Source organism: Hemitrygon akajei, chromosome 23 (assembly GCF_048418815.1).
Source record: "Hemitrygon akajei chromosome 23, sHemAka1.3, whole genome shotgun sequence".
In the NCBI taxonomy this organism is placed as follows: Eukaryota; Metazoa; Chordata; class Chondrichthyes; order Myliobatiformes; family Dasyatidae; genus Hemitrygon; species Hemitrygon akajei.
In genome coordinates, this window is record NC_133146.1 from 7,418,923 (window position 1) to 7,442,232 (window position 23,310).

Genomic DNA, 23,310 nt, shown 5'->3' on the forward strand with positions numbered 1-23,310 from the left:
TTTGAGTACTGTATTTGCTACCCATTTTGATTCTGCATCCCTAATGCACTGATACTCACACTGCTGCCTGCAATTTTGTTCTATCATCTGCCTGCCCTTCCTGACAGTCTGACCACACGCTATCTTTGCCTTTTTACTATCCATCCTATCCTGAGTCTCTTCACTCCAGTTCCCACCCCCCCTGCCAAAGTAGTTTAAGTCCTTCCCAACAAACCTGCCCGTGAGAGTATTGGGTTCTAGACCCTGTAAGTTTTTCACTGTACCTCAGTACGTGTGGTATTAATAAACCAATTCACCAGTTTACCTTTATCAATGATGTAGGAGTAGCTGCTGTTATGCATTTATTTCAATAATATTTGAGTAATCTTTTTTGTTTAAATATTTCTTTATGGGTTATATGCAAAACTATGTGAATTGTATACATCATCTCGCTACCATGTGATACGTTCATGTCTCGCTTAATGTAAAAGTTACACCAGTATTTCAAACTTCCCACGTTTCTTTGAATTAGGTTAATGTTTTGAAGTTACAAAACATAACATTGGCAATGAGGTATTTTAAAAACTAACCCAATGCAGCTACCAATCAGTTAAAGCGGAGAAAGGCATTTGAACTAAAAGGAAACACTGCGAGCAACATAAAATTTAAAAGAAGTAGCCCAGCACTTGCAGAGATGTCAAGTTAATTAAAAAGGCTGTAAATGGAGGAACTCAGGGTCATAAAGAGTGAGTACCGGGTGATAACAATCATTAAAAAACATCAGAAATGGCTGGAAGCATCGGAACGATTGAGGGGTATGGCGTATGTAAACTGAACTGTTAGAGCCAGTATTTTGAAGCAAATCAGATAACCAATGAGAAGCGAGTGCCAATTTTGCTGAGTGCTTTAGGTTTAAAGGCAATCAGTTTGCTTCAAAGTTTGACTACTCTAACCACACCATCAGTAATGAGCTTGCCTGCTATTGTAAAAGTGATGCAGGAACACTTAGAACCAAAGCCATTGTTGATTGCAGAACACTTTGGGTTTCATAAGTGGAATTGAATGGAAGGGGCGTTACATGTGGATGTCTGTATATAGAAGTTGTATTATAGGGTGTACTGTCTGTATAGTTGAAATGCATTCTCCATTGAGTTAGAGTTTATAGCTAAGCAGGGAGGAGTTTTGTATATTTAATATTTCAAAAATAATTGAGTAATCTTGTACATACATTGGTTGATTAAGCATTTAGTAATAGGACAGGACGGTGGTGTAGTGGTTGGCGCAACGACCCGGGTACAATTCCCGCCGCTGCCCGTAAGGAGTTTGTACGTTCTCCCCATGACCACGTGGGTTTCCTCTGTGGGTTCTGGTTTCCTCCCACAGTCCAAAGACATACTGGCTGGTAGGTTAATTCAACATTGTAAATTGTCCCATGGTTAGGCCGGGGTTAAATCAGGGGCTGCTGGGTGACGTGGCTCGAAGAGCTGGAAGGACCGATATCTCAAATCTCTGTATCTCAATAAAAAATAAATAAAGGTTGTATGTAAAAATATGTTTATTGCATATGCCTTCATGCTACCATGTAATATGTGTGCGCGTCAATTAAAGTAGAAAACAATGTTAGACCCATACTTCGGACTTCCCCCACCCATCTTTTTTTAAATTAGTTTACTGTTTTGAAGACACCTGCCTCCACCACCCCCTCAGTTAGTGTTTTCATCAAACCTCCTCTAAAACTCCCACCCTGAGCCTACACTCTGCAGTTGTAGACATCTCTGCCATGAGGGAGAAGTTCCAACTATCCACCCTTTCTGTAATGTTGTCCTCCTCGGTGATGCCTCCTCTGCAGCAAGGAAAAGAAACCCAGCACGTCCTGTCCCTCCTCACAGCTCAGGCAACGTCCCGGTGAATCTCCTCTCCAGCCTCTGCAGTGCGTCCATGTTCTCCCTAGGGTGTAGAGTCCCAAACTGAACACAGGACGGTCACTGTGGTCTAACCTGGGTTTTATAACCTCCCTGTTCCCACATTCTGTGTCTGGTTAATGAAGGCAAGTTATCCAAACCCCTTCTTCACCACCTTAACTATCGGTGTTGCTCCTTTGCTGGTTAAATGGCAGGAATGGGTCAAACCACCCAGCCTGGTGTGTTTGCTGCACCAAAGACAAACAGCTGGAAGAACTCGGTGGGTCAGGCAGCATCTGTGGAAGCAAAAGGTGTAAGTTAACATTTCAGATCGAGACTGCATCGGAACAGAGTCTAACTCAGTCCTGATGCGGGATATCGACCTGAAACATCGACCACCCCTTTGTCTCCCAAGATGCTGCCCTGCTTTCTACGTTCTTCCATTAGCTTGTTCTTTGTTTCAGATTCCAGCATCTACAGTGTCTTGCCTCTCCCCGTCTATTACTCACCATTCTGGTGACCACGCACTCTGCACAAAACAATGACGTAACTTTGCAGTGACCTGCTTTCATTACAGGGGACCCTGTTCGTTGGATCGCAGAGTGGGGTGACTCAGCTCCCCGTGTCCAATTGTCACGTCTACAAAAACTGTTGGGATTGTGTCCTGGCTCGAGATCCTTACTGCGGTTGGGATGGCTGTGTTTGCCAGGATATTCGAATGCAGAAGAACAGGTACCGTCACTGCCCTGTGTTACGATGAAAGAATGTGTCCCCTAATCACGCAGATGATTGATACTGGCTTTTGGGTGCAGGGGTCCTGGTACCTCCTTGCAAGGAAAAATTATAAAATGATTTTTACGGGTCCAGATCTCAGAACACAGAATAGAACAGCACAGAATCAGGCCATTCAGCCCACAGTATCTGTGCTAAATGCAATGACAAATTAAATCTTCTTTGCCTGCACATGATCCATGTATCTCAGTTCCCTGCATATTCACGTGCCTGTCTAAATCCTCGTATCTGTTTCCACCAGTATCTCTGGCAGCCTATTCTAGTTTCCTAGTGCTGTGTAAAACAACTTGCCCTGCAACTCTGCCTTAAACTTTCTCCCTCCCACATTAAATACATAACCACTAGTAGTTGACATTTCTACCCTGGGATGAAGATTCTACCTACCCTACCTCTGCCTCTCCCAGTTTTATAAATTTCTGTCAGTTCCTGGGAAGGTGCCAGAAGCAGATTCTACAAGGGAATTTGATGAATAGTGAAGGTGGGGTGTTACAGAGAAATGGGGTAAGAACTGGATTTCATTCTGAGGAAGAAGCCACCTTATCACTCTGGCCCTGAAATCTGGTGTAATTTGAAAATAACATTGGGAAAGATTTTAATTACAGTCAGATTCCCATCTGTTCTGGGATAAAAGCCAGAAGATGCTGGAAGTACTTAGCTGGCGAGGCAGTTTCAATCGTTCAATACATTCGGCCCTCCTTATCCACTGGGGATTGATTCCGAGACCCCCCGCGGATACCAAAAATCGCGGATGCTCAAGTCCCTTATTTAACCTGAATCACTGCGGTGGTCTTTAGGACCCAGCGGAACCCCGGACTTTATTTAACATTTTCAGAGCGGTGGGCATTAGGACCCAGCGCAGCTCTGAATCCACGGTATTTCTGTTCACGAAAATAATCACGATCGCGATTGAAAATAAGGTGAAAGTAATAAAGCAATCGGAAAGAGATGAAACGCCATCGGTCATTGGAAAAGCATTAGGCTACAGTCGGTCAACGATTGGAACAATTTTAATGGAGAATGTGAAAGGCCCTGTCCCGATGAAAGCTACGGTTATTACTAAGCAATGCAGTGATTTAATTATTGAAATACGTATGTTTCTTAAGTGTTTTATATGTTTAGAAAGGTAAAATATGTACTATATACTAAGAAAAACATTTGACTAACTGACGCTAAATAATACTGGAAGTACCAGTTACAACTTCAAATCCAACTTAAAGACGGACTCAGGAATGGAACTCGTTCATAACCCAGGGACTGCCTATACTTTTAAGTCATTTCTAGATTACTTATAATACCTAATACAATGTAAATGCTATGTAAATAGTTGTTATACTGTTTTGTTTAGGGAATAATGACAAGAAAAAAATAGTCTGTATGTGCTCAAACAACGAGTGCTGGAGGGAGAACTTCCGGGTTTTCCCAATCTGCGGTTGGTTGAATCCGCGCATGTGGAATCCGCAGATAAGGAGGGCTGACTGTAGTTCCATTTACTATCAGAGGATATATACAATATACATCCTGAAATTCTTGTTCTTCACAGACATCCATGAAAACAGAGGATTCTCCCAAAGAAGGAGTGAAGTAAAAATGTTAGAGCCCCAGGGCCCCCCACTCCCTCTCCCTTGTACAAGTAGCAGCCAAGTATTGCCCCTCCCCCTCTTCCACTTACTAGAGCAAAGTAAAGCATCTCCACCCTCCACCCACCACTCTCCACCCTCCACTCTCTACCCTCTACCCACCTCTCTCCACCCTCTACCCTCCACCCACCACCCACCACTCTCCACCCTCCACTCTCTACCCTCTACCCACCACTCTCCACTCTCTACCCTCTACCCTCTACCCACCACTCTCCACTCTCTACCCTCTACCCACCACTCTCCACCCTCTACCCTCCACCCACCACCCTCCACTCTCCACCCTCCACTCTCTACCCTCTACCCACCACTCTCCACCCTCTACCCTCCACCCACCACCCTCCACTCTCCACCCTCCACTCTCTACCCTCTACCCACCACTCTCCACTCTCTACCCTCTACCCACCACTCTCCACCCTCTACCCTCCACCCACCACCCTCCACTCTCCACCCACCGCCCTCCACCCACCACCCTCCACCCTCTACCCACCACCACCCACCACTCTCCACCCTCCACTCTCTACCCTCTACCCACCACTCTCCACCCTCTACCCACCGCCCTCCACCCACCACCCTCCACCCTCTACCCACCACCACCACCACCCTCCACCCTCCACTCTCTACCCTCTACCCACCACTCTCCACCCTCTACCCTCCACCCTCCACCCACCACCCACCACCCACCACCCTCCACCCTCCACCCTCTACCCACCACCACCCACCACTCTCCACCCTCTACCCACCACCCTCCACCCTCCACCCTCTACCCACCACCACCCACCACTCTCCACCCACCAAGCAAGCAACAGCAAAGCCCCCGAGAGATACCATGATCTGCAGTACAACAAAGCAAATCATTCATCCAACAATTCGACGTACCACTCTCTGTCTCCGTAATAAAGAGGCAGAGGGGTGTCTCTCAGTGAGAGAGGAGACATAAACAAATCAACTTGCTGATCTGCAATGATAAAGTCCACCCTGTCACTTTTTCTGCCCCCGAGTTCTCCGACTCGAGGTTAGCAACAAGCTCTCCCCCACCAACGAGAGAGAGAGAGAGTGCGTGACTTGCTGAGTACAGAGCCCCCGACAGCCAATTTGTTGTTCCAGTGTTCCATAGGCAGCACCAGCATAAAGTCAGCACGGGCCACAAAGCATCAGAACCCCGATGGGGCTTGTATTCTCGGCCAGGACATTGGGATATCAAAAAGTAGCCGGTCGCGAGCCCCTGGGTGTGGGTCCCACCACAGTCTGAGTGTAACTCCAGGTCAGGGCCTCTGACAGAACCCACCCACCCTGAAAAGGGAAAGGAGAGACATTCAGCCGTTTCTGCAGATGAGCTCGAAGGAGTCGCTGTGGAGAAAGAAGCATTGAACTTTTCATGTTGAGATGCCTTTTGACAAAAGAGCAACTATCTGAATCATTAACTCAGTTTCTCTGTTCTAAGTGGTTGACTGACCCGCTGGGTATTTCAATGGCTCAATGGTTCAATTTAAAGTCAGAGAATGTATACAGTATGCAACCTGAAATTCTTACTCTTCACAGACATCCGTGAAACAGGAGAAAAAGCCCCAAAGAATGAAAGCCCGAAAAGCATTGGAACCACAAAGCCCCCTCCACCCCGCAATGCACAAGCAGCAGAAAAGCATAAACCCTCCGGCAGAAAGCATCAGCCCCCCCCCACCCACCGAGTAATAGCAAGCCCCCAGACACCACGATCTACAGACCATCAAAAACTACAGTCCATCCAACACCTCGACATCCCATCAGAGACCCTCTCTCTCACTAACGAGGGCGAGAGATATCACTCCTGCCTCAGCAAGAGGTGAGGCCAACGGATCGCTGTTTCAATCTTACCGTCCGCAGCGTCGCTCTCCGACTCGACTCGAGTCAGCAGCAAACTCTCTCTCACCATTGAAGGAGAGAGAGCAGTCGCTTGTGCAGACATCCGCACCCACTGTCTCGATTTTCCAATCTGCCGCGAGATTTCATTAAGAATTCTTTTTCAAACAATACAGAGTTCCCGAGAGAAGCAGACAGGCTCTGAAGGAAAAGCTAAGTTTAACTGAGCTGTTACACCTGGATCAGCGACCTGGGATGGGTTTGGTTGCCTGAGGAAGTGGAATGGGGGTGGCCCGGGTGAACGTCAGGGGAAGTGACTCAAGCGTTTGCTGCCTTAAATTAGCGTTCATTTCATAGAAGCAGTTTATCAAAACCCACTGAAGTGTTATCAAAGGTGTCACATCACCAGCGAGCGTCGCACTGGAACGAACCACGTGGTTTTGCACAGAGAGAGTCAGCAAAGCTGCTCCCAAACCTCTCAGCTGAAGATCTCCAAGGTCAGGTTCATTGCCATGTGTGCAAGGGAGCGCTTACACGCAGCAGCATCACCGGCAAATGGCATCAGATAAACAGCATTCACAAGAGAAACATAAATTATAGAAACATTTTACAAGAAAGAACACAGAAGACAGAATGCAACGTGATTAACGCTTTCACAGTGTTGCTATGCTGTGGTAGTGATAACATCAAGTCCCAAAGCCCCTGGGAGAGAGAACAGGTCGGATTTTGCTCTTTTCCGTTGATTTTGCTATTGAAACAATTCTTCCTTGATGTTTGACACCCTCTGCTTTTATCACCAATGCTTGCTTTCTCAACATTCTTTCCCATGGGTAAATGACATCAAGAAGCTGGCTCTTTGCTCTGAGTTGGAAATGGAACTGGGTTTATTATCGTTGACTTATGCTGTGAAGGATGTTGCCTTCCTATAAAACATTCCTATCAGTTACAATCAATGGATAAACACTCCAAAAGAATAATGAGCTGGTCCATGGACCATCAGAAATCTGATGGCAAAGGGAAAGAAGCTGTTCTGCCTGGCTTCTGCTATCATCCTCCAGCTAGCCTCCTTCCCCTCTCCCCACCTTCTTTATTCAGGCATCTTCGCCCTTCCTTCTCAATCCTGAAGAAGGGTCTCCGCCCAAGACGTCGGCCGTCTATTAATTTCCATAGATGCTGCTTGACCTGCTGAATTCCTCCAGCATTTTGTGTGAGCTGTTCTATTGTCAGGGCTCCTTCATCTCTGAGAAGTACAATGTAACACTGTTAGCATAGATAAATGCTCCAAAGATGCATCTCTGTTATATTAAAACACAATGTCACCCTGTCCATTTCCTCCACTCTATATTAACTAGATGGAAATCTGTCTCAACAGTTCAGATACCTTCCAGACTTGACATTTAATCTCTTTCATCTTGCCTGCCATATTCTGATATTACTAGTTTCAAATAATTTTCCAGCCCTGCCAGTTGATTATAAATTTCTGGTGCTTGTGTTGAGTCAGTGGCATGTTGATTTAGCCCCACCTGCTGTAAGGGAAGTGAATTACAGCGTTTCTGCGGCACAAAGTCCATTTCAGGGCAGTGATCAAAATGGTCTACACACAAATGCTGGAGGAGCTCAGCAGGTCAGGCATGAATGATGAAGACCTGAAACATTGATTTTACTCCTCTCCATAGATGCGTTCTGATCTGCTGAGCTCTTCCAGCGTTTTGTGTGTGATACACTGGATTTCCAGCATCTCCTGTATTGTGAACTAAGTGCTCAGATGGCTGTGCTAGTTCGTTCATGAACTGAATCATTGAAGGGAAGTAGCTGTTGTCGAAACTGGTGCTGTGGGACTCTAGGCTTCTGTACCTTCTGCCCAGTGGTAGTTTCGAGAAGATGACATGACCAAGATGGTGATCTTTGATGATGCATATTGCCTCCTTGAGGCAGTTCTTCATGTAGTTATTACCAATAGTGGTGAGGAATGTGTCCGAGATGTATTGGGCAGAGTCCACCACTCTGCGGCTTCTTCCATTCCTGTGCACTGGACTCCCACAAGCAGTGGTAGAGTGACCCACAACACCGTTCCAATACTACCGAAGGATGCTTACCTCATTTCATCCCACTTGACAGAAGCACCCACTCAAAGAGCCCATTATGGGACAGTGACTGGGCAGATGACCTTTGAGACTGAGGGTGAGATGTAGAGAATCCAGGATGGAGAGAAAGGGGCAGGCATAAAGAAAGAGAAATAGCTGAGAAAGGGATGAGGGCAGGAGAGAAAAGGGTTGGCTCCATCCAGTTTCTTCTAAATGTGAGCAAACTATTATGATTTTTTTCTCTCTTCTTGCTTTCCTCACATTAGGTGTGAGCACCATTTTAAACAGTGTCTGGTGCACTCTGAGATACCCAAATGCTAGCATGTGTTCTCCTCATCCTGGTTCAGTCCCGGTGCATCACCTGTGAATTGTAGCATAAAGCAGGCCCTTCTGCTCACCATCTGAACTGTTATGTACCCCTAGGGTTCACTTTTTCTGTGGTCTGTCACTTTAAAATGCCAGAAGAATTGAGACTGACTGGTTTTTTTGGATTTCTACTGACTGCAGAGTTGCTGGGTTGCTATGGTGAGCAGCTTGTGTTTATGGTTTCTCGCAGCTTGTTTTGAATAAGCAAGGTCAGATGATTCCTTTTACAGACACACACAGTCAGAGTCAAGATGGATTCGGTCAATGGAAGACAACAGTGAGTCGGTCGCTGGTTTAAACTTTCAGTAGCCCAAAAGGGATGAGTTAAGATTGATCCAGAGTATTGATAAATGACTCTCACAAGTTTTCTGCAACTAGAACAAGTTTGCAGGAAGAGAAGAGAGGAGAGGAAGGTTTGGAACAGAAGAAACCTAGTGACAGAGAGATCACTAGGTGAGGGTAAGGGTGAGTTTGTTTCCATTCAGCTACGGAAGTGTGATTTTCACGTAGTTAATCCACAGGAGTGGGTTCTCTGGTGAGGGGAAACCTTTGTGAATACCACGTGTGTGTTTACCCTTTTGTCTGGGTGTGGTAGTTCACTGAAGAAAGGCACCCCTGTGGCAAATCACTGTTGGAGTTATTTTGTATGTCGGGGAACTGGATAAGTGGCTGTCACGTTGTGTGTGATTGGGGTAACCTTGTGGAATCTACCGGTGTGTCGACCCTTGCCTCGGTGGTGGTTCCCTTGAAGAAGGTCCCCTTTGTGATGAGCTACTGTTGGTGATAATCCATACGTGGATTCTGTTTGAGTCTCCTGTGGCCACCACTTTGGGATGTCCCATAGCTGAATTCGGGTGTGGTACCACTTGTGTTGAAAGGATATTCATTGAAGATCACTGTCGGTGATACTTCGTGTGTGGAGTGAAACAACTTCGGAGATAAAACCTACTGCTATTGTTATTTTGTATTGCTGTCGTGGAATCTGTAGAATATCGACGTAATTTCCTTCTCACAACATACGCCTTTGGATTACAAATCTCTCATTCTTACCAACAACAGCAACCTTGTGCATTAAACTGAACTTTCTCACATACCATCATAAGACTGTATCATTTACCACCTAAGCTTGAATGAGTTTGGGAAACATGTACTCACACCTCTATATGCCTAACACTGTTAATCCTTGGTTTATCTGGTTTTAAGTTTACTAGTATTGGTAGATACTAATAAACTAGTGTTTTGTTAATAGCAAAACCAGACTCCAGGTGTGTTCCGTTTCTGCTGGTTCTTTTAACCCATTATGGGGTATGTACCAAGCAAGTAGCCATTTACACTAATCCCATAGTACTCTTCCTAATTTCCCACCAACCTTCCCAGACTCCCCCACTCACAGGTGACCACATACAGAGGCCAATAACCCTATCAACCCACATGTCCTTGGAAACAGGAGCACACAGGGGAAGTCCACACAGTCACAGGGAGCTTGGACAAATTCCGCACAGACTGCACCGGGATCGGGGTTGAACCCGGGTTGCTGGATTACTAAGCTGAGACGGTGGCTCTACCAACTGCACCACAGAGACTGCAGCCTGCGTACTGGTAAATGGGATCGGTACTGGCGGCCATGGACAGGGATGTCACAGTGCACTCTGTGACATCAGAGCGTGTCAGAGTTCTCAGACAGGACCCTCACACTGCACCAGGGATCTGTGGTTTTCCCTGGGAAAGAGGAGGCCTCTAATTCTCTGAACCCAAAAGTAAACTTTTAAACATATTGAATCGGAAAAGGGGAGAAGTAAAAGAGACAGGAATATGCTGGTGGAACTCACTCAAAGGGCGATAAACTCGTTCAGTCACTCCCAGTGATAGTGATCATGAGTGTGAGCCCCGTTTACCGGTTCCCCTTCACTGGGATGAGGGGGTGAGGGGGGACGGTGTGAAGAGGTAGCTGTGACCTTGTGACTGCCACTGCGCTCTCTACGTGGCAGTGGTGTGGATAGTCCTTTCTGATTCTCTGATCTCGGTGGGGATTCAGCTCCTACACTTGGCTCTAACTTTGTTTCCTCTGTTGCAGAACGAGTCTAATTCAAGACATTGCGAACGGGAACAAAGGATGTTTGGACAGCAACTCAAATGGTATGTAGCTGTTTGATTTCATGTGGGCATATTGCTGAGAATTTAGTATTTCATTATTATTATAAATATATTGCTTGATTAAGCATTCTTTGTTTAAATAATCCATTATGGGTTAAATGTAAATGTATGTGAATGGCATACGTTATTATGTCACCATGTCATACATGTGTGCCTCATTAAGTGTAAAAACAAAATAGACTCACATTATCCCTGGCTTCCCATATTTTTCTTTCAATTCATTGTATATTTTAGGGTTGCAAAATGTAAGTGTCAATGAGTAAGTTTTAACCAAACCTGAGATGACTCCCTACCAATTGAAGTGCAGTGAGATATTTGAGTTAAAAAGAAACAGTTAAGTAAAAAAGCAGAGCAGCACATACTTCCTTGGAAAGGGACAGTCGTGGTTGAATTTTTTAAAAAGGCAAAAAAACAGATGAATTCACGGGTTCATAAACAAGAGCAATAGCCAATGAGAAGTGTGTGGCAGTCTTGCTTAATGTAATAGATGGAAGAGCATACAGTTTGCTTAGAAGCTTGATTGCTCCAACCAAACCAGCTGAAATGAGCATTGTTGATATCATGAAAATAATGCAGGAATGTTTAGAACAGAACCCATTGTTGACTGCAGAACACTTTAGGTTTCATAAATGGAATCAAAGGAAGGGGAATCCATTTCAGCAGACGTGGCTGAATTGAAGAGATTGTCTGAATATTGTCAGTTCAGTAATCGGCTTAATGATACACTGAGAGACCGTTTCGTTTGTGGAATCTTACAAGAAGACATTCAAAAACTGCTCCTAACACCAATGCAGGTTTAAAGGAATAACTTGCAGAAAATGTAACGAAGTATGACATGGCAGGCAGACAAAAAGTAAATGGACTGCATAGGGAAGAGGGCAAGATAAGAAGTCAAGCTGTAGTTTCAAAAAGAGAAATAATCTGCCTGCTGTTGGTGAAAAATCTGGGAGCGACACTGAACTGGATGACCTTGAGATTTACAATGTGAAAACTAACAAGAGACAAGCAATATGGCTTACACCAGAAGTGAACAGCAAATTAATTAAAATGAAATTGGACACTGGCTTGGCATTTTCAGTCATTCTACAAAATGAGTTTGAACAGCATTTCAAAGTACTGAACTGAAGCCTGCAGGTATCCAGCTAAAGAATGTTGAAAACATATAGAACAGTACAGGCACAGGAACAGGCCATTCAGCCCAAAATGTTTTGCCGAACCAGGTAAAAAGCAAATCAAAGACACCCGAACATTAATCCCTCCTACCTACACAATGTCTATTTCTTCCCATCTTCCTTACATCCATGTGCCTAACCAAACATCTCCTAAAAGCCTCTAAAGTATTTGCCTCTCACATCCCCCTTGAACCAACCCCCTCTCACCTTCAATGCACACCCTCTGGTATTAGACACTTCAAACCTGTGAAACAGATATACCCTGTCTACTCTATCTATGCCACTCATAAACACATCAGATCTCCCCTCAGCCTCCGGCGCTCCAGAGAAAACAACCCAAGTTCATCCAGCCCTCTAAACCAGGCAGCATCCTGGTAAACCTCTTCTGCACCCTCTCCCAACATCCTTCCTGCAGTGAGGCGACCAGAACTGTACGCAATATAACCAGAGTTTTATAAAGTTGCAACTGTGACGAGAGTCTTTGACGAGGATGGCTTGGACCCAAATGCTGAAGTATCCAAGGCAAGGATCGATACACGGTTTCAAACTGGATCGAGAATCTGAGCACAAAACAAACACTAGATGAAATCACGAGTAGGCTGACGATCGACACCAAACCTCAGTTCAGGTGCTATTTAAATGCTCGATCCTTTGCACCCGAAACATGATTGCCAATTAGCAGGATTGTCCTGAATCTTTAAATGGGCTGCACCAGCTATCTATACCCAGGGGTGTTAGAGTGTCTAAATCCTGGATGCTGGCGCAGATGGGTGCGTGTTGTAACAGCAACATAACCTGAATTTTGAACTCAATGCCTCAACTAATAAAGGCAAGCATTCCATAAGCCTTCTTAACCACCTTATCGACCTGTTTAGCCACTTTCAAGGAGCTATGAACCTGGATCACAAGATCTCTCTGCTTAGCAACTCTGTTAAGGAGCTTTTCCTGAACAGTGTACTGTCTCCTTACATTTGCCCTACTGAGGTGCAACACTTCACATTTATCTGGGTTAAACTCCATCTGCCATTTCTCTGCCCATATCTGCAATTGATCTATATCACTCTGTATTCTTTGTCAGTCTTCTACACTATCCACAACTCCAATCTTGGTATCGTCTGTCAACTTACTAATCCACCCGTCTACATTTTCATCCAGGTTATTTATATACATAATGAACAACAGCGGTCCCAGTACAGATCACTGGGTAACACCACTAATTACAGACCTCCAGATCGAGTAAGTCCCTTCAACTACTACCCTGTCGTCTATTCACAAGCCAGTTCTGAATCCAAACAGCCAATTCGCTGCACATCCCATGCAGCTTAATCTGGATTAGCGTCCCTTGAGGGACTTTGTCAAACACCTTACTAGAATCCATGTAGACAATGTCCATTGCCCTATGCTTATCAATCTCTCTTGTCACCTTGTCAAAAATCTCAATCAAGTTATTAAGATATGACCTGCCACACACAAAGCCAAGATGGCTCTCCCTAATTAGGCCATGGGTTTCTAAATCCTCACATATCCTATCCTTAAGAACTTTCTCCAGTAATTTCCGTACAACTGATGTGAGACTCACCGGTCTATAGATCCTAGGATTTTCCCTTGTTCCCTTCTCAAATAGAGGTGCAACATTAGCCACTTGCCAGACATCTGTGACCTTGCCTGTAGCTAGAGAGAACACAAAGGATACAGGTCAAGAGCCCAGCAATCTCGTATCTTGCCTCCTTCAATAGCCCGGGGTAAATCCCATCAGGCCCTAGGGATTTATCCACCTTAATACTCATTAGGAGGCCCAACACTTCCTCCTCTTTGAGTTCTAAATGCCATAATATATTTATACTTTCAGCACTGATCTCCTGGTCCTCCATATTCTTTTCCTTGGTGGTAAATACTGTAGCAAAGCACTCACTAAGTACCTCATTCACATTCTCTGCATCCCAGCAAATGTTCCGCCCCTTTATCCTCGAGTGGTCCCACCCTCTTCATAGTTATCCTCCTGCTCTTGATGTATGCAGAGAATGCCTCGGGGATGGAGCAATGCTCATCAGATAGAAATGACAATCTGATTGTAACCTGCCGATAACCTCCCTGTGGCGCCCCTCCTCTTTCCCTTCTCCCACGGTCCACTCTCCACTCCTACCAGACTCTCTCTTCTTCTGCCGATCACCTTCCAGCTTCTCACTTCATCACTCCTCTACCTCTCCACATTCCCCCTCTGCTGGCTTCACCTATCACCTTCCAGCTTGTACTCTTTTCCCTCCTCCCATCTTCTTATTCCGCCTTCTCGCAGCCCAAAATGTCAGATTCCTCTTTATTCCTCTCAGTAGGTGCTCCCTGTTCTGGCGAGTTCCTCCAGTATTTTGTGCGTAGTACTCTGGCTGTGAGAATTTTGTCTTTCAAGAGGCTCCTGCAATCTTAGCATGCTGCTGCAAATAGAATTGTGCTCTTTTTCCACCCACAGTTATAAACAGGAGGGTCCCAGATGGATCGGATATCTACTTGCGGTGCGATCTCAGCTCGAACACAGCCACGGTGCAATGGGAGTTCTGTGGGAGCAAAATCCTGAGCGGTGGTGGGCCGCACTACTGGCAAGTAGGAACGTCATTGGTGGTGATGAAGGCACACAGTCCTGACAGTGGCGTATACATCTGTTACGCCCAGGAAAATGGGATAAGCTACGCAGTGACCTCCTACAAAGTCAGCGTAGCTTAAATGAAGAATTGTTTAAAAAAAGTCTAAACAAAATTGTCCACCCTGTGCTGAAAGAAAATTCCAAAGATGTTCCTTGCAAATACATAGGTATAGGTTTAAATCAATCAGTTGACATCCAATTTATTTAGCTGCAGTTGCTGAGATGCCTTGGTAAGTCAAGACAGACCCCTTCAGTGATAAGATAGATGCCAAGGTGAGGTGGGGGGGGGGGGGGTACAAGAGAGCAGAGAAGTAGTAGACATGGTTGTGGGCAAGATGACCGGAACATGGTGTAAGATTTGATTTTGCAATAGAGTCTACTCTGACCATGGGGTATTTCTTAGACCATAATAATGAACCCTGATGGGCCAAATGGCCTAATTTGGCCCCTATGTCTTATGGTCTTATAGGAGCAGAACTAGGCCATTTGGCCCATTGAGTCTGTTCCACCATTTCATCATGGCTGATCCATTTCCCTCTCAGTCCCAATCTCCTGCCTTCTCCCCGTATCCCTTCATGCCTCGACTAATCAAAAATCTATCAACCTCTGCCTTAAATATACCCAATGACTTGGCCTCCACAGTCCACAGGCTGTGCCATTTTCTGTTTTTATCTCAGATTGCCAGGGTCTGCAGTATCATATACTGTTGACCCAGGTCCCCTTCACGGTCGAGTCCCGCCTTCCTTTGATCTGCGGGGTAGCAGAGCTGTGCCACTAAACAGAGTCAGAGGCACATTTCAGAGGGGGGCTGGTCACTACACCCTGTCACTTCCGTGTCCCTTTTTTATGTGTAATCTAAGATTGCTGCGTTTGTGAAATGGAGCCATGTTGCCTCGGATGATTGGGCAATTGCAGGTAGGTCTAACTTTCATGCACTCTGCTTGGTGTTAACCCACACATTCAAGCTTGTGTAGATGGTGAGCCATGCCTGTGATTGCTCATTTAGTTCCCCTGGGCACATCCTGTTGGTAGACACAGTCAGACGGTGCAGTCACACACCCCAACCTATATATAACACAGTGAATGATGTCGTGCAATGTTCCACTGCTCCATCAAACTTCAGAACACTGATATGTGACATATCCCCAGACAAACTGTCAATATTATAATGTAGGAGAGGGTGAGATAACTCGATTAACCAAACCCATTTCCTTGAAGTCTTCACAAGAGGAGACTTCCATTCCATCTGGTTCACCCCAAGTCTCAACAGTGGAAGGTCGACTGGGAAGCGTGCAGCTGTGGAGGCCAGGTCATTGGGTGTATTTAAGGCAGAGATTGGTGTTCCTGATTGGATCATCAAGGTTACGGGGAGAAGGCCGGGAACTGGCGTTGAGGAGGAGAAGAAAAAAGGATGAGCCATGATTGAAAGGCAGAGCTGACTCAATGGGCCAGATGGCCTAATTCTGCTCCTATGTCTTATGGTCTTATAGAAACCTGTACATTTTGCTGTGAAACAGGTCACTTCAACCACAGGGAACTGGTTGGTTAGTCATCAGTGAGACAGCCGGTGGGGTTACTGGGAGCCTGGTGCACTGATCAGGCAGTTTGATGACGAACCAACACGTCACGATACAGGTAACTATGGCAACCCCACACAAGGCGAAGCACCAATCAGGAATTGAAACTAAAATAGAGACTAGAGTCATCGGAACTAAAAGGCTTCAAAATCATAATCAGGCTAATATACCATGTCAGAAATGGCTAATACTGTATACCATGTCAAAAAGTACAGACGGACCCGAAGTTATGTGTTGTACCTCGTATAATAGAGAGAATATATTTAGACTTGTGAGAGTGGAGCTCATGATTCCCATTCCATATGGGAGTTTGTGTTTCATGGTCACATTCTGCAATGTAGCCTGCGTAATTCATTAATGAATCATTCTGTTGATTAATTACATCTATGCATTAAATTGCTTTTCCTCCATTTTTCATTTTGTTTGTTATTTCATTTAATCTAACAAAAAATTGGTGTTGTGCCTTTCCCAATTATGAATTACAACATAAAGCTCAAAGTTTACTCTTCCTACCTGACAGACATCTTTGGTAGCCCATCCCTAGCTGAGGGGTTGCTATGCTATTTCAGGGAGCTCTAAAGGGTTAACCACATTACCGTGAGTTTGGACAGCCTTGCCATCCCTGAAGAAAGCATGTGGGGTTCCTGATCCAGAAGTAACATGATCACCAATGCTAAGCTTAGCTTCCAGTTCCCAATTTCTTCAATTAATTGACTCCAGCAGTCATGGAGTGTTATGTTGAAGTTGTGTAAGACGTTAGTGAGGCCTAATTTGGAGTATTGTGAGCATCTACCTACAAAGAAAGATGTAAATAAGGTTGAAGAAGTACTTTGAAAGTTTACCAGGATGTTGCCGTGACTGGAGGACCTACACAAGTTCTAAGGAAATATTGAACAGGTTAGAATGTTATTCCCTAGAATGTAGAAGATTGAGAGGAGATTTGATAAAGGTGTATAGACAGGGTAAATGCAAGCAGTTTTTTTCCACCGAGGTTGGGTGGGTGGGATTACAACCAGAGGTCATAGGTTAAGGATGAAAGGTGAAATGTTTAAAGGGAACATGAGTGGAAGCTTCTTCACTCAGAGTGTGGAACGAACTGCCAGCACAAGTGGTGGATGTGATTTTATTTCAACATTCAAGAGAAGTTTGGATAGGTACGTGGTTGGGAGAGTATGGAGGATGATGATCCAAGTGCGGGTTGATGGTTTGGCATGGGCTGGATGGGCTGAAGGGCCTGGTTCTGAGCTGTAGTTTTCTATGACTCTGGAATTTGAAGTCCCGGCAGTGGATTTAGTCCGGGCCTCCACAAGGACCAATCAATTCACAGCGAGAGAGAGAGAGAGAGAGAGCTTCGCACAGGTTGGGGAGAAGTGTTTTAAAAAGGGGTGTTTTGCAGGGCTCGGCGCATTAGCGGCAGACCAATTGATTCGCGATTCATTTGCAGGAGCAAATAAAAATAAAGCAGGGTCAAAGCAGAGCGGCCACTGTGTGAGTGGAGCAATGTAGGAGTGGGAACCTGAGGCTTTGGTGAGGAGGGACAGGTAAGTAAAAGGTAAGGGTTTTGTGGAGGTTAAATAAAAAGTCACTAAATTACAGCTAATTAAATAAAGTAGGGATGATCAGGTGATGTGCTGTAGCTGCATGATGTGGGAGCTGGTGGACCCCACTGTGGCTCCTGGTGACCACATCTGCAGCTAGTGTTGGCTGTTTGAGTGACTCAGGCTCAAAGCTGATGAGACTGGGAGGGGGAGAGTTACCTGGATTCTCTGCTTCAGGAGGTAGTCACACCTATTACATTAGCTGCCTCAAATTCTGTCTGTGGTCAGGGACAGGAGGGTGTGACTGTGAGTGAGATGGGTAGTGGGATCTAAGAGACAGTGATGGAGGAGCCTCAGCCCTTGAGCTTGTCCAACAGGTCTGAGATTCTTGCTCCCTGTGTGGATGAGAGTGGGGGCTGTAGGATGGATGGGCAATTTGACTGTGGCAGATTGTTCAGGGAGCCATTCAAGAGGGGGAGAGAAGAGAAATGTAGTGGTAATTGGGGATAGTATAGTCAGGGCAATAGACAGAGTTCTCTGTCACGAGGATATAGTGTCCCAAAGGCTGTGTTACCTGCCTAGTACCTAGGTTCGGGACATCTTATCTGACCTGTAGAGGAATTTGCAGTGAGAGGGGAAAGATCCAGTTGTCATTATCCATGTGGGTACCAACGACATGAGTAGAATGAGGAAAGAGGTTCTGCTGAGGGAATTTGAACAGCTTAAAAAGCAGATCCAAGAAGGTGGCAATCTCTGGATTACTACCTGAGCCACCTGCAAAGTGGCATAGGGTCAAAAAGTTTAGAGAATTAAATGGATGGCTCAAGGATTGGTGTGGGAGGAGTGGATTCCAGTACTGGGGAAGGAGGGAGTTGTACCACTGGGACGGGCTACACCTGAACTGTGATGGGACCTGGATCCCAGTGAATCGCATAACTAGAGCTGTGGGGAGGGCTTTAAATTAAATAGTAGTGGGGTGGGTTCAACAGATTGGAGAAGTATGCATAAAGTAAAAAAGAAAAGTGCAGATAAAGAGAGAAAATTAAGAGTGGAGTGAAGAAAAGTCAAGTACAAAAGAGTAAAAGATTACAAGATTTTAAAAGCACAATGAGTGTAAGGGCACTTTATTCTGAATGCCTGTAGCAAGGTCAATGAACTTGTGGCACAAATCAGTACAAAGGGGTGTGATTTAGTGGCCATTACAGAAATGTGGTTGCAGGGTGAGAGGATTGGGAATTAAATATCCAAGGATATCAGGTAATATGGAAGGATAGGCAGGAAGGTAAGGGAGGTGGGGTAGCTCTCTTAATTAAAGATGAGATCAGGGTGATAGTGAGAGATGATATAAGATCTAAGGAGCTGAATGTTGAATCCATCTGGGTAGAGATTAGGAACAGTAAGGGGGAAAAAACTCACTGTTGGGAGTCGTCTATACGCCACCGAATAATAACGTTGCAGTAGCACAGGCAATAAACAAAGAAATATCCGAGACATTTAAGAATGGAACAGCAGTTATCATGGGGGATTTTAACTTGCACATAGATTGGGTGAATCAAGTTGGTCAAGGCAGTCTTGAGGAGGACTTCATAGAATGCATCCGTGATGGCTTTCCTGAACAGCGTGTTACTGAACCTACAAGGGAACGTGTTATCTTAGATCTGGTCCTGTGCAATGAGACAGGTAAAATTAGTGACATTGTAGTTAGGGATCCTTTTGGAAAGAGTGATCACAGTATGATAGAGTTTCTCATACAAATGGAGGGTGCAATAGTTCGATCTAAAACCAGTGTATTATGCCTAAACAATGGAGACTACAATGGGATGAGGGAGGATTTGGCTAGTGTAGACTGGGAACACAGGCTATATGGTGGGACAGTTGAGGAACAGTGGAAGACTTTCAAAGAGATTTTTCATGGTGCTCAACAAAAGTATATTCCAGTTAAAGACAAGGACAGTGAGGGTGGGGAGAGCCAGCCTTGGATAACTAAGGAAATAAAAGAAGGTGTCAAACTAAAAGCTCGTGCATACAAAGTCACCAAGAGTAGTGGGAAACTGGAAGATTGGGAAAACTTTTAAAAGCAACGAAGAACCACTAAGCAAGCAATAAATGGAAAGTAGATTATGAAAATAAACTAGCACAAAATATAAAAACAGATAGCAAAACTTTTTATAATTATATAAAGTGGAAAAGGGTGGCTAAAGTGAAGGTAGGTCCCTTGGGGGACGAGAAGGGGGAATTGATATTGGGTAATGAGGAAATGACTGAGGCTTTGAATGACTATTTTGTGTCGGTCTTCATGGTGGAGGACACACCTAACATGCCAAAGAGAGATGTTATGGATGCATTGGGAGGTGAGAACCTCGATACAATAGCTATCACTAAAGATGTAGTGCTGAGCAAACCTGTGGCCTGAAGATAGACAAGTCCCCTGGTCCTGATGGAATGCATTCCAGGGTACTGAAAAATGGCAGAAGTTATAGTGAAGGCTTTGGTGATGATTTACCAAAATTCTCTGGACTCTGGGCAGGTTCCGGCAGGTTGGAAGATGGCAAATGTCACGTTACTGTTCAAAAAAGGATGTAGGCAAAAGGCAGGTAACTATAGGCCAGTTAGTTTAACATCTGTAGTTGGGAAAATGCTTGAAGCTATCATTAAAGAAGAAATAGCGAGGCATCTGGAAAGAAATGGATACATCAGGCAAATCAGCATGGATTCAGCAAAGATAGGTCCTCTCTGACAAACTTCCTAGAGTTTTTGAGAATATAATGAGCACAGTGGACAGAGTGGAACAGATGAATGTTATAGAATAGTACAGCACATTACAGGCCCTTCAGCCCACAATGTTGTGCTGACCCTCAAACCCTGCCTCCCATATAACCCCCCACATTAAATTCCTCCATATACCTGTATAGTAGTCTCTTAAACTTCACTAGTGTATCTGCCTCCACCACTGACTCAGGCAGTGCATTCCACGCACCAACCACTCTCTGAGTGAAAAACCTTCCTCTAATATCCCCCTTGAACTTCCCTCCCCTTACCTTAAAGCCATGTCCTCTTGTACTGAGCAGTGGTGCCCTGGGGAAGAGGCACTGGCTGTCCACTCTGCCTATTCCTGTTAATAGCTTGTACACCTCTATCATGTCTCCTCTCATCCTCCTTCTCTCCAAAGAGTAAAGCCCTAGCTCCCTTAATCTCTGATCATAATCCATACTCTCTAAACCAGGCAGCATCCTGGTAAATCTCCTCTGTACCCTTTCCAATGCTTCCACATCCTTCCTATAGTGAGGCGACCAGAACTGAACACAGTACTCCAAGTGTGGCCCAACTAGAGTTTTATAGAGCTGAATCATTACATCACGTCTCTTAAACTCTATCCCTCGACTTATGAAAGCTAACACCCCATAAGCTTTCTTAACTACCCTATCTACTTGTGAGGCAACTTTCAGGGATCTGTGGACATGTACCCCCAGATCCCTCTGCTCCTCCACACTACCAAGTATCCTGCCATTTACTTTGTACTCTGCCTTGGAGTTTGTCCTTCCAAAGTGTACCACCTCACACTTCTCTGGGTTGAACTCCATCTGCCACTTCTCAGCCCACTTCTGCATCCTATCAATGTCTCTCTGCAATCTTCGACAATCTTCAACACTATCCTCAACACCACCAACCTTTGTGTCGTCTTCAAACTTGCCAACCCACCCTTCTACCCCCTCATCCAGGTCGTCAATAAAAATCACAAAAAGTAGAGATCCCAGAACAGATCCTTGTGGGACATCACTAGTCACAACCCTCCAATCTGAATGTACTCCCTCCACCACAACCCTCTGCCTTCTGCAGGCAAGCCAATTCTGAATCCACCTGGCCAAACTTCCCTGGATCCTATGCCATCTGACTTTCTGAATAAGCCTACCATGTGGAACCTTGTCAAATGCCTTACTAAAATCCATGTAGATCACATCCACTGCACTACCCTCATCTACATGCCTGGTCACCTCCTCAAAGAACTCTATCAGGCTTGTTAGGCACGATCTGCCCTTCACTAAGCCATGCTGACTGTCCCTGATCAGACCATAATTCTCTAAATGCCCATAGATCCTACCTCTAAGAATCTTTTCCAACAGCTTTCCCACCACAGACGTGAGGCTCACTGGTCTATAATTACCTGGACTATCCCTACTACCTTTTTTGAACAAGGGGACAACATTCACCTCCCTCCAATCCTCCGGTACCATTCCCGTGGACAACAAGGACATAAAGATCCTAGCCAGAGGTTCAGCAATCTCTTCCCTTGCCTCGTGGAGCAGCCTGGGGAATATTCCGTCAGGCCCCGGGGACTTATCCGTCCTAATGTATTTTACTTGGATTTCCATTAAGCGTTTGATAAGGTGCAACATAAAAGATTTATCCATAAGATAAGGGTGCATAGAGTTGGGGGTGATTTATTAGCATGGATAGAGGATTGGTTAATTAATAGAAAGCTAAGTGTTGGTATACATGGGTGTTACTGTGGTTGTTAACCAGTGGTGAGCGGTGTGCCACAGGGGTCGGAACTGGGCCCACAACTGTACATGATATACATTAATGATCTGGAAGAGGGGAACGAGTAGAGTGTATCTAAGTTTGCTGATGATACTAAATTGAGTGGAAAATCAAATTGTACAGAGGGTACAGAGAGATATAAATAGGTTAAGTGAGTGGGCAAGGGTCTGGCAGATGGAATACAATGTTGGTAAATGTGAGGTCATCTACTTTGGAAGGAAAACTGAAAAAGCAGATTATTATTTAAATAGCTAAAAAAAACTGCAGCATGCTGCTGTGCAGAGGGGCTTGGGAGTGCTTGTTCACGAATCACAAAAGGTTGGTTTGCAGGTGCAGCAGGCTATCAAGAAGAGAAATGGAATGTCGACCTTCATTACTAGAGGGATTGAATTGAAGAGCAGGGAGGTTATGCTACAACTGTACAGTGTACGAGTGAGGCCGCACCTCGAGTACTGCATGAAGTTCTGATCTCCTTACTTGAGGAAGGATATACTGTCTTTGGACGTGGTGCAGAGGAGGTTCACCAGGTTGATTCTAGAGATGAGGGGGTTAGACTATGAGGAGAGATTGAGTCTCCTGGGACTGTATTCGCTGGAATTCAGAAGAGATCTTATAGAAGTATATAAAATTATGAAAGGGATAGATAAGGTATAGGCAGGAAAGTTATTTCCAACGGTAGACGAGACTAGAACTAGGAGACATAGCCTCAAGATGCAGGGGAGTAGATTTAGGACGGAGTTGGGGAGGAACTGCTTTTCCCAGAGAGTGGTGAATCTGTGGGATTCTCTGCCCAATGAAGCAGTAGAGGTTATATCAGTAAATATATTTAAGACAAGGTTGGTTAGATTTTTGCATAGAGGGAAATCAAGGGTTATGGGGAAAGGTGGAGATGAATCCATGGCCAAATCAGCCATGATCTTATTTAATGGCAGAGCAGGTTCGACGGGCCAGATGGCCGACTCCTGCTCCTATTTCTTATGTTCTTATGTAAAGACATCCTGTACTGTTAGTGAGTCAGAAGTAGATTCTGTCCAAACCAAACAATAAATGTATCAAGATGCCACAAGTGAAAGAAAAGGCGTATTATTCATCATGAAGGA

At 45.0% G+C, this 23,310-nt stretch overlaps 1 protein-coding gene across 1 annotated transcript in view; it reads left to right on the forward strand.

Annotated features, from left to right (window-relative positions):
* The window catches only part of LOC140715295 (semaphorin-4G-like), a 69,253-nt gene extending 52,716 nt beyond the window's left edge, over nucleotides 1-16,537 (forward strand). The window contains exons 13-15 of the mRNA XM_073027255.1: nucleotides 2,458-2,612; nucleotides 10,670-10,731; nucleotides 14,386-16,537. Coding sequence (XP_072883356.1) covers nucleotides 2,458-2,612; nucleotides 10,670-10,731; nucleotides 14,386-14,636 — 468 coding nt within the window. The 3' untranslated portion in view covers nucleotides 14,637-16,537. The remainder of the gene's footprint in view (nucleotides 1-2,457; nucleotides 2,613-10,669; nucleotides 10,732-14,385) is intronic.
* Nucleotides 16,538-23,310: the final 6,773 nt, after the last annotated feature.